This window comes from Helianthus annuus, chromosome 17 (genome assembly GCF_002127325.2).
Source record: "Helianthus annuus cultivar XRQ/B chromosome 17, HanXRQr2.0-SUNRISE, whole genome shotgun sequence".
Classification (NCBI taxonomy): domain Eukaryota; kingdom Viridiplantae; phylum Streptophyta; class Magnoliopsida; order Asterales; family Asteraceae; genus Helianthus; species Helianthus annuus.
Genome location: NC_035449.2, coordinates 79634902 through 79647308, shown reverse-complemented (window position 1 = coordinate 79647308; position 12407 = coordinate 79634902). Strand labels below are relative to the sequence as shown.

General features: G+C 34.6%; 1 protein-coding gene across 1 annotated transcript; it reads right to left on the bottom strand.

Annotated features, from left to right (window-relative positions):
* Positions 1-2780: 2780 nt before the first annotated feature.
* LOC110920712 (traB domain-containing protein) lies at positions 2781-9318 on the bottom strand. Its single transcript, XM_022164908.2, has 10 exons — positions 8855-9318; positions 7630-7751; positions 5891-5938; positions 5725-5784; positions 5547-5630; positions 4822-4926; positions 4611-4724; positions 4364-4464; positions 3197-3308; positions 2781-3105 (listed from the first exon to the last, which is right to left on the bottom strand). Exons 1-10 carry the CDS (start codon positions 9240-9242, stop codon positions 2977-2979), a joined length of 1263 nt encoding a protein of 420 aa, XP_022020600.1. The 5' UTR covers positions 9243-9318; the 3' UTR covers positions 2781-2976.
* Positions 9319-12407: the final 3089 nt, after the last annotated feature.

Below are 12407 nucleotides of genomic sequence, written 5' to 3'. Positions count from 1 at the left end.
GCCACTATCAATGAAAATCAATATAAATCAACAAATGGATTTCATCATTGGTCAGAGTCAATGAATCGATAGAAACTTAAAAGCAATATTAAAAGACAATAACATAGAAAGCAATCTTAATGAAAACTTAATGGATTAATTTCTGGACAAATGTACTGTCCAAATATACAAAGAATTCATTATATCTATTTCCATTATCCTTTATCCAACTTTATATTAACATATTCCAGTGTCTAAACTTATAAGAATTGATTCCAATACACCAATTCCCAGATGATTAAATAAATTTTCAGATTTAATCTCAGTAAAGAAGACGTGAATCTAATGAACAACAATTTGAAGATGTGAATTTAGTGATGGAAGGTGAAACTCTATATAATCACTAGTAACATTCAAATATAGTTGAAAGTGGCCAAGAGGGCTGCTCACCGAAGAAGACACCACCACCTGTCACTGACATCTCTCTCTCTCCTCTGCAACACACACATAATCCCACTCGTTGATTCAGTAAACAACACCCGATTCCACCACCCGAATAGCCCCACCCAAACAGCTAGCGACAGTATTACCGATCGGATAGGAGGTACCCGATACCATCACCCGAGAAAGCCTGGGCCCTTACTAATATAATCCTGCCCAAACGAGGGCCACTATATTCTTATACCCGAAAAAGAAAAGCAACCTTTAAACTTGAAAGGCTTACAAAACATGATAAGAGATCATGTACAAGAGAGGAATTTCATACGAAGCGTAGGAGAGGATCACGAATCATGATCACCCATTTGTTTTTATCAATTTAAGGAGGGAATGGTATGATGGTTTTTCTTCTTTTAACTAGTTTCATCCTTGATTTTCAAACGACTATAACTTTTTCATACGTTCAAATTTTTTTTTTAAATTGCACCGTATTAACGAGCATTTCATTCTCTTTAATTCGAGCATCCTATTGCTATAGTGTTCTTAATTTTTTTACAAGACTATGAATACCCATTACAGGATTTTGAATACCCAGTACCCATTACGTGATTTTGAATATTCGGTACTTGACTACATGGTTTTCAACATAAATCATTACGCATCAATATAAATTCATTACGTGATTACACGTTCAATATGATTTGCTATAACTAATGTTAATACAGTTACGTTGATTACGTGATTACACATTCAATAATAAGAACTTGATTGTTTATGTTTTATGACGTGGTTAAATCTCTAATATACGACATGATGTTATTATAAGTTGATTTGGCTAATGTTTTATATATAATTTATCCTTAGTACGTGATTATACCTAAAATATCAAGTATTCCACATGAATATTATGTATTACATGTTTTGTTTTTACGTAATTACGTAATCACTCAGTGGGGTTTCACAAACATACTATTATGAAATCATGTAATCACAAAATGAGTATTTAAAATCATGTAGTCACGTAATAATACATAGTCAACTATTGTTAAGTAATTACGTAATCACTTAGTGAGGTTTCACATAAAATACTATAATGAAATCACGTAATCACGTAATAGATATTCAAAATGGTGCAAATTTTTTTTAAGAAAACTATAGCAATAGACAGCTCGAATTAAAGAGAATGAAATGCTCGTTAATACGGTGTAATTTTTATAAAAAAAAAAATATTGACGTATGAGAAAATTATAACTGTTTGAAAATCAAGGGAGAAGTGAGTTTATGGGTTAACAAATAACAATATTGAATTTTCCTATTTTGTCATTTTCCACACTTGATTCCCTTGTTTTTATTTTTGTGAATTATATATTTGAGGACCATTTAATTTCAACCATTGATATTCCTAATCAATGGCCATACTTCTTTCCTACACTTCGTACACTTTTTCCCTCTTATATACAATAACATTTCTCTACAAAACACTTAATAACCATACTATATGAAAAAATAAAAACATTTAATATTATGTTGGGTTGCTGAGCAAGTCATTTCTTTTTTACATTTTCTTCGACATGAATTTCTTTACTAAGCAATATGAAAAAAAAAAAAAAGTTAAAATTATTGTTATATAAAATGATACAAATTTCAAATCATTTCATCAACCAAAACAAGAAATTACAAACAAATGGCAGATAAATAGGCAACAAGCTGTACTGCCACCCCCTTTCGAATTGCAAAAGTTATATCCTACTAAAAACAAAGTGACTCTTAAGGGTCCAGAAATTACTATTCACGACTCATTGAACCCCTGTTCAGGATTTCTACGCCCTCCGTGGCTATGAAATTAGCATCTATGTTTATAAATATCAAATCCTTTCAAAAAGTAAACATTTTTCTTTCCTAATTCCCCAATTTAGGATGACAATTCATAAATTTATAACAAAAAAAATGATTACAAAATTCCTTTTGTTATAAAAAGGAAGGCCCAAAACTAATGTTTCTTGTTAAGGCCCTGAAAAGGGTAAAACTAGAATTGAACATATGAGCCCGAACCATTTTTTAGCCCAAACCGGACCGGTTTTAACCCTAACCAAATCCGTTTTGGTGAAACCTGTTCCGGTTTCAAACCATACCACCGGTTAAATATTGGTTCGAGATCACCTCCATTGAAACCGTTTTGGAACCAGTTTAAACCAAACCGCCTATTTTCCACTTTGAAACCTGTTAGTTTTGGCAAAATCCGGTTTTGACCATCTTTGACCAAAACTAAACCGGTTAAGGCCAAAACCGATTTTGTGCACCTCTAGGTAAAACCGCAAACAAACACACACAAGCTTAACTTAAAACAAAACTTCTAAAAACGATTAAAAGATACGAATCAAGAAGACTCCAAAGTAAAGAAAAAAGGTAAAGTAAGGGGAACACATGTTTGTGTTGCATCTGTTAATGTGTTTATCTACCTCCTTTGTTGTTTGTTTGCATAAACCACGTCAAAGTTTAAGTACGATGAAAAAGAAGTCGAAAAATCCAAGTTATATGTAAAGAGAAATGGTAGTTGAATCATTTCCGGCTAGAAAGATAGATTCCGGAAATAATAGCCACCCCTGCCACCGCCACTCCAACCGTCGACAAAACTTTTGACACCGAAATAGCTGGTTTTGTTGAAGGCAACTCCAACAGCTCCCTCACCTGCATCGCTCGGGGCACAAATTAAAAATCTCAAAACTCGTTCAAAAAAATTGTTTTGTCAAATTGTATATCATGGGAAAGAATCACTGACCTCGACAGGCTGCTTCCAGTACTTTTGTATCCCCTGAAGGTGCCCTTTGCCGACAACTGCAACCACGGAACCATGCTCGCGTGCTACCTTCAGCAAGCTGGAAGACATGTACCTGCATGCAAAACCATGTTACAAAATCCAACCGCACTTAAGAAGCCGAGGTAAACAAACATATCCCACTCATAGTGGTTATGTAACCACATGTCGTTCTTTCTCCCAACACATCTGATTAGCACTACATACAAATGCTTACTCAAGTTCTCTACTTTAAACTGATTTGATATTAAACACACCCCTTGATAACTAATATGATTAGATATAAAACAATATTTTTAGGTTTTATACATTTAAATATGCTTCAGATGTGGCCTTTGACCCACCCATTTGACCCTTTCTCTTCTTGTTAAACATTATAGCTGAATTTATTTGATCACTAAGACATAAAAAGTAACCCATATAAATGTAAACCGGACAAAATTTCCCCCTGTAAATATAACAATATCCTTTTCAGCAAAAATAAAAGATAAATTTGTACTGTGAGCATGCAAATTAAGTGTATATATATATATATATATGTGTGGGGAAGGTTCTATGCAGAACACTAAATATTGCGAGAACACGCAAAACAAAATGAATCACCCATTTTTTCAATCCTAAAAAGTAAAGGAAAATGTTACAAATGAAAGATTTATTGTTTCTCACACTAGAATTTAAAACAAAATATGAAAAATTTTCATTTTTTTATATAACCTCAAATATGTGCATTCTGTGTAGGTTAAATTACCTACATGTATGTAGGCTAAGTATAGGTAAAAATATAAGGTTTTCCATGTATATGATATATAAAATTTGAAAAATATGAACTTTAAATCATAAAATCTAGTGATTTAGAGTTGTTCTTTTTGTTCTCGCAATAATTAGTGTTCTGTAATGATCCTCATCCTGTGTGTGTACACATATATAGAGGGGCATGATGTAGAACAAGTGTGACTATCGTATAAACACTTGTACCTATTGATTTAAAAATGATACATAAGGTGGTCACTCTCTCTGCAACCAATGAGAACTACAAACAAGTGTTTATTGCAGTTCTTTACTTAATGTTGGTTGTGTATTGATATATTTATGTAGTTAAAATATAATATATGCATCAAAGAAGATACTAACTTGTCTCTCTCATGTACGAGGGTTTCCATTAGAGTAGGGAACTGCTTGCTCATCTCTTGAATTACAAGTGTCAGCATGTCCACGTCATCCAATTCCTTCAACTGATTACCAGAAATAAATGCAAAGAATATACCAAGCGCAAATGCAAACATACAATCATCAACTTATTCAAATAAATTTCAGTTTCGTGGACATTTATTGTGTAAACTATAAAAAGACAGCGCTGATATGTGAATGAGACAAGTACCATTTCATTAAGGCGTACGGGGCTTGGTAAAAATATTGACTGGAACATCAAGGAATACATCAACTTTGTTTTATGCCACAGTGGCATTTTTGACCAAGTCCGGCGTAATGTTATCTGTTGAATAATCACATGAGCAACAACGATATGTTATTTATTATTAATATTTATAGAATATAGATTTGAGGAAGATGCAAAAATTCCATGATCTTACGTTTACTGGACGGTCACCAAGAACCACCTTTCCGCCATACTTCATGGCTTCTTCATACGCAACACGAAACTCACTACCAGGGAAAACCTCAAGCCTACTAGCAACCTGAAGGGACATAAACGAACGGTTTGTATTAGTAATTTAAGGTGATAAAAGATGGGTCATGAGTCTAACACATATACATAACTAACTACATATTCCAAAGCTTTAGTGTATATGGTCGGTTACAAGTTCCAATCAGATCATTAAACCACCCCTCCAAAACCTAACTTTGAACAGAACCATAAACGAGTTAACTTGCTTAGATTTAGGCAGTTTATAAACACCCCTGTTACTAAGATATCATCTCTTACCTCATTTTTTACCTTTATGGTAGTTGCATGTCTCAAATCATATTTTAAATTGATTTTTAAACATGCCAAACATTTTTTTGTAACATAAAGTGGACATATTGTAAAACACTATCATTCAACGAAGACAGTTACATGAGTTGTTATTATGTATGGAATGCGAAAACAGAAACCATACAATCTATGCCAAAAAGAATTTGCACCTATACTAATCTTTAGCTTATTCATTCAATACTTTTTATAAATGAAGTGATGGAATATGTTAGCACTCATATGCAGATAAGATCAGCAGCCATGCAATAATTTAGTAACGTTATTAGAGTCAAGTTATAGTTATAAAGGTGCAAAAGCATGAGAGTACGAACAATATTTTACCTTGGCAAGAAACCAGCTGTACAAAATTCCAAATGTGTTGTGGTTTTTCTTCCATAAGTCCACCATTTCTCCCATTGTAGGTACCTGCTCGGCAAAGACGTCAGTACCTTTGCAAACTGAGATCTATATTCAATCCTATATGTGTTATTCGTGTTTCCGAAATAATAAACCCGAATACCTTTAGATTCTGAGGAGTGAGTACGGCCACACGATTTGAGCACAACTCTAGAAACACAACCTACATCAATAAAATTACCAAATAAATCATAAACTACAGCAGCTGACCTGCCAAAAGGTTCATCCGTTAATCAAAGATAATAATTATAAGTCATAAAGAGAAGCACCTGTGGTTTCAAGAAACTGATAACGGCTTCCACTTCTTGACAGGACTCCTACCAAAAAATATAATGATTAATGAAATTCCACACGTAATTGCTTTACGTTACAAAATGTTCACTGTTATGTGCATGAATGATTCTAGCTAATTATGATAAGAGTGTGGAATAGACCATAATTCGCAATGTCTCAGTCATGGTATGTTGACTTTATCATGGGCCGCTACATGCTGAAGCACCTTGTTATACCAAAAGTTGAACACTGGTTTACTATTTGGACACATGTGCGAGATGGATATGTTGTATGTATGTGTTGTGTCAATGTATTTTTGTGTATCTATGTATATGTATGTGCGTAGAATTATATACAACACAAAAATTGATATGTAAAACGGTAGTTATTATCATAATATAATTAAAAGAAATATTTTCTCGGTTTCCAAACTTGAGAGTCAATAACTAAACGCCAAGTTTGGAGCTACAAAACAGGAAATAACCATCAGTTGCAATTTGAACATAAAAACACAAATACAGATCTTCTTAAACTAGTTCGGCGGTGACCTACAACTTGCCTTTCAGTATTGGAGTATGTGGTGTTTGCTTGATTGTAAGAAGATACAAAATTAAAAACAAATTAATGACATCTACTCAATTAAGTTACCCATAAAGTTATGATTTACAAAAACAGATAAGACATTGTAGTTCCAAGCATAGTAATTAAAGCGAGCGCCCAGGCGCGCCTAGGCGCAAATAAAGCCCCGGGCCCAACAAATCGCCCTGAGTGCGCCTCGCGCCTTTAATAACTATGGTTAATGTCATAGTTATTAAAGCGAGCGCCCAGGCGCGCCTAGGCACAAATAAATCCCCGGACCCAACAAATCGCCCTGAGTGTGCCTCGTGCCTTTAATAACTATGGTTCCAAGAAAAGTATTTTTCAACTCCAGGGTCCCACAGGGAAGTAAAAGCCATGTGATCTATTAAAAAAATAACATCAAAATGGCTCCACAGATAAATATTATAGATTTATAACATCAACATCACAACCTAAAATGAATGTCTAAGTGATTTAAGAATTTAAATTGTAACCACATTTTTCCGTGTCATATGGCCTTCAACTTTACCTAGAGGTTGTAATAGTTCAACACTTTAACTATGTAATCTACCCCTGCCTACCTCATTGGCTGATCATTTCAACATGTTTGCCTTTACAACTACAGTTGTGAAATCAGAATATATTTCCATCACTATGCCCGTATGTATGTGCATATACGTGTGTGTGTGTGTGTGTGTTTGGGGGGGTCCAAATCTGTACATGAATTGTACTTATTGTCCTTGAGTACAAATGTAGTATAAGTTCTAGCCATTTTTTTCTGAAACACAATAAAACTTTTATCCCATTTCAACCATCAACATATCAATTTCCTACAAGCTAACTTTTAAACATCAAAAAGTGTTGGAACATGAAGTGCAGATTAAGCAAGTTCTCAACATCTAAAGTTCTTCATTGTGATCACACATTCATCTTTTTCTTTTCCCTATTCTGCTTCTCAGCTAAGCAAAAAGTGATAAAGAATCAAATCATCTTACACTTTATTGGAACCTAAAGAGATAAGGAAACCAGATAAAACATCTCAGATAACAGCAATATAATATAATCACTGAAAACATTTATATAAAAGAACTGTACTTTCACATAATTCATTCTAACTAAACAGTTGAGCAAATTAGCATCAAATATATTCAATTACCATAGACACATGTGCCGTTCCAACCAGATAAACATCACAATTTCCTCCCTCAGCAGAGGATTCACACGAAAGCTTCACCACACTCCGTGATAGCTCCTCAGGTAGCACAATCTGTTGCTCACCTTCAACAATTTCACATAAACGTTTCATCAGTAAATGTAATTAATTACAAGTAAATATGCAAAATCAGCACAAAACAATTCAAAAAACTCGATCTCCAGCTTCCTTTTCAACAATTTACATAAATTTTCATCATGCAAAATCAACACGAAACAATTCGAAAAATTCAACCTCCAGCTTCATCTTCAACAATTTACATAAAATTTTCATCAGTAAACTTAATTGATTACAAGTATACATATAAATGACCTAAATTCTGTACACAATGCAAAATCAACAAGAAACAATTCGAAAAACTCGAACCTCCAGCTTTATTTTCAACAATTTACATAACCGTTTCATCAGTATACGCAATAAATCATAACTATCCGTATAAATGACCTAAATTCTGTAAACGATGCAAAATCAACGCATAACAATTCGAAAAACTCGAGCCTCCAGCTTCATTTTCGACATCTTAAATATAAACATTTCAACAGTAAACTCAGTTAATCATAACTATCCGTATAAATGACCTAAATTCTGCACCCGATGCAAAATCAACACGAAACAATTCGAAAAACTCAAACCTCAAGCTATATTTTCAACAATTTACATAAATGTTTCATCGATAAACGCAATTAATCACAGCTATCCGTATAAATGACCTAAATTTCGACATTCTGTGCACAGATGCAAAATCAACACAACAATTGGAAAAACTCGGAAGCTCCAGCTTCATTTTCCACAATTTCACATAAAATTTTCATCTACAAACACAATTAATTACAACTATCCGTATAAATGACCTAAATTCTGTAAACGATGCAAAATCAACAAGAAACAATTCAAAAAACTCGAACTTCCAGCTTCATTGTCAACAATTTACATAATACGTTTCATCAGTAATCGCAGTTAATCAAACTATCGGTATAAATGACCTAAATTATGCACACAAAGCAAAATCAACACATAACAATTTGAAAAATTCGAACCTCCAGCTTCATTTTCAACAATTCACACAAACGTTTCATCAGTAAACTCAATTAATCATACACATCCGTATAAATGACCTAAATTCTTTACATGATGCTAATTCAACACAAAACAATTTGTAAATTCAAACCTCCAGCTTCATTTTCATTCGCTTCAAAATTCTCTTCATCGGCAACAACGCTCCGATCATCCAAACTCGAAAAACTCGCTGCGTCATCGGAGGTTTTCGTCGTTACCTGAACTTCCGGTGAGTGCGGATGCGAATCGGAATCCATCGCCGTCGAATAACGGTGGCAGAAACAGGCGGTGGATCTTCGTTGGAGTTTTGGAGGTACGGCGAATTGTTGTGATGTGTGATTGTGTGTGAAAGTGTGTATTTTCGCCGGAAAATTGCCGGAGATTTGCCGGAATAATAAGACGACGGCCGGTGACGACGAGATTTTGGTGTAACGGTGGGGATTTGATAGGTGTAACTCGACCGAGTTGACCAGGGCGCGTGACTGAGTTAGTCCATTCATACGAATGTGTTGTTCACGAGAAATGTGTTTGCCCGGAATTGGGACTTTATACACTGTTGTGTAACCGTCTATGATAATGATGGTTTTACATGAATGGTACTTGTAGAATGATCAGTTTACAAAAATAGTCCTTGTAGAATGAGCAGTTTACATATTTTGGTCTAATTGTTTTACACGGTGGGGTATGGGTTCGGGAAGAGAACGGGGAAGGTTGAGGTGGAGTTTTGCCGACGGAGAACACCACCCCTTGAGATGGTTCTTCGGTGCCCACGGGGAATTCTCTCCGATGGTTTGTGCGTGTATTTTATTGAATATGTTTTCTTAATTCTTTATACTTTTTCTTCTTATTGTAGGTTTATTAATGGAAGAAAATTGTTGTAGGTTTATTAGAAGAGGAAGGAGGTTATTTGTGTGTCGTAAGTTTTACCTCTTAAGTTTGTTCTTTAACTTGTAAACTCATCAAGTTTATTTTAGTTCTAAATAATACACCTTAGAATATGGTTTTAATTTTTTTTTAAACCTCAAATTTGTTTTTAGTTATATATGTTAATGTTTTAAAGTTTAATTTAAATTAAAAATATGTTTATTTATTTTTATTTTAACAAATTAAAAAGTAAAAAATGTTATTTATAAATAAAATATATTAAATAAAAATATAAAAGATGGAAGGGGGAAGAAAGGGGAACCATACCTCACTTTTGTAGGAAATTGGTTAGGCTGGTCGGTATGGGGGACGGTCAAGGGCCGGCTAGGCACGGCGCCGCCCCGGAACACCGGCCCCCTTGGCCCGTCCCCGTCGTCTCCGTCTGGTTTTGGACGATCTCACCGGCCCCCTCCTTCACACACATACCTATACATACATACATGCATGCATGCATACATACATGCATGCATGCATGCATACATACATACATACATACATACATACATACATACATACATACATACATACATACATACATACATACATACATACATACATACATACATACATACATACATACATACATATATATATATATATATATTTAGCCCCATACTCCACCCCCTTGGTCCATCCCCTGTGACAACCCTCATAATTCTATGTATTCCGTACAATTTATTAATAATAAATAAAGTGCTTGATGACTGTGCTGGATCATTTAACTGCTTTCTGATTTCTTTATAATACTTATATGTGCTTGTAACATACTAATAGTATACTATAAAGTCATTAAATAGTCCGTTATGATTTCCTAAGTGTTAGAAATTAAAAACATTACAAAAATATATATGTAAGACGCTTTACGGATTAATTAAGCAGTTTAACGGAACAACACCGAACCGAACAACCAGACTTTACCCGGGACATAAAAATATTGTCATTGACATTGCTTTTCTTTTCTGAGCCAGTTAGGGTCCCCGAATACCCTAACACCCGTCACAAGACACTACATGCTAGTAACTAATTAACCTCCTAACTATCTTAACTAATACTTATTCATCTAGTTAGAAATGAACCGAATACCCCCCCCCCCATAAACAAGTTCGGTTCCCATGTGGGGACATCCCATTAATTCTTTTGATTATAAAAATCTCATTGCCTAATATCACCCCTACATATTATCTCTTGGACAATTAGGAAGATGGATTATAAATTGATACCTTGGGTAAGCACTCCACTTTAACCACCAACACAAAAATCACTCTTCTCTCTCACTCTCCTGAACTCACGGCTGCAACCACAAGCCACACCACACCCACTTTTCAATTTCATTCAAGTCATTCCAAGCTCATACAAGTGTGAGGGATCACGCATAAGGAAGCCTGGTGCTTACGGATTGCCAAGGACCCCACTACGTTGCTATTAACCACTCGTTTTTCGTCTAGTTTCTCCCCTAGCCTCGAGCTAGTAGTAAGTGACTCTAAACGCCTTCTTGATCTTGTCTAGAGTGGTTAATAAGAGTTTTGTCGGTTGAAAATCAATAACATATAAGATCTCCAACTAAAAGTCTACTAAGGTGATGAACAAGGTGGTTAATGGATTAATATGTGTGTAAATCATGTAGATCTTGTGTTGTTATGATTCTTGGTTGATTATCTGATGTTTTGCTGGTTAATATTGATGTTTGATGTTGTTATAATCACTAAAATATGCTAACGGAATCAATCGAACACGAACTAGGAAGTTAAAGACTGAAAAAAGAATTTGTCCAAGTTTTACAGCCAACTTCAGTTGGCTGTAAACAGGTCATAAACTCAACGAAAAACTGATATTTCGAGTCTAAAATGTGATATTAGGAAATACGGTTCTAATGGCACCGGAATCATAATTTTTGGACTCCGTTTACTATTTTTAATGTATCATTCCGTAACAGCAGCTAGAGCTGCATTTTTCTGCAGAAAATTGGCGATACGTTTTCAGTCATAACTTGAGTTCTATGTCGGATCAGCCCATGAAATCTGTACAGTAGATGGACACTGATGTCGTAGTAATTATCCCACTGGAATTTCGTCAATCCGACTTACAATGAATTTTTAGTGAATTATTCCGTGGGCTGCAGTCAGAAAATAATAAATCTGAGTGCAATCTGGAAAATAATTTTTAATAAAATATTGGTGATGAATCAGATCCCGAGATTTTTACACAATAATATTTAGGTCGTTTAGCATCTTCTATAAAAAGTTGGGAATTTTTGAAATAAGATAACTATTTTATTAAAATGCTCGAAAACAGCCCAGTTTTGGATAATTAAGTTAAAACCACATAAGTAGTGATTTGCGTGTCTAAATGTCGAATATGTTATCTGTGAATGATCTAACATGTTATGTGTCGATAAAAGTGTTATGTGCAATGTCGTATGTTTATTTGTGAATGGGAATAGATGGGGAGTTTATATGGGCATAAACCATTAAAGTAATGCATGTTGTGTGATGGATACGTGTAGGAACTTTGTGCTCTATTTGAAAACCACTAAATGATTAACTGGTAATTATATTAAGACGTGATTGACCGACTTCGACTGTTAGCTATATTTGAGAATCTAACCGAGCAAACCAAGGTGAGTTCACACACTTTCTAAGGCATGGGATTCCCGGTGGTTTGGGAATGGGTTAAAGAATTAAAACGGAATCTACATATCTTACTTAGGTAGGATATGTACGGCCATCCTCCTCGGGTAGGAT

What these genes read in the sequence shown, in the direction of transcription:
- LOC110920712 (XM_022164908.2), bottom strand. Translation starts at nt 9,242, where the DNA reads ATGAATGGACTAACTCAGTCACGCGCCCTGGTCAACTCGGTCGAGTTA. An exon ending in GAACGGCACATGTGTCTATG is followed by an intron (nt 5,939 to 7,629) that starts GTAATTGAATAT and finishes ATTTTTTGGTAG; the next exon opens with GAGTCCTGTCAAGAAGTGGA. An exon ending in TCACTCCTCAGAATCTAAAG is followed by an intron (nt 5,631 to 5,724) that starts GTATTCGGGTTT and finishes TTTGCCGAGCAG; the next exon opens with GTACCTACAATGGGAGAAAT.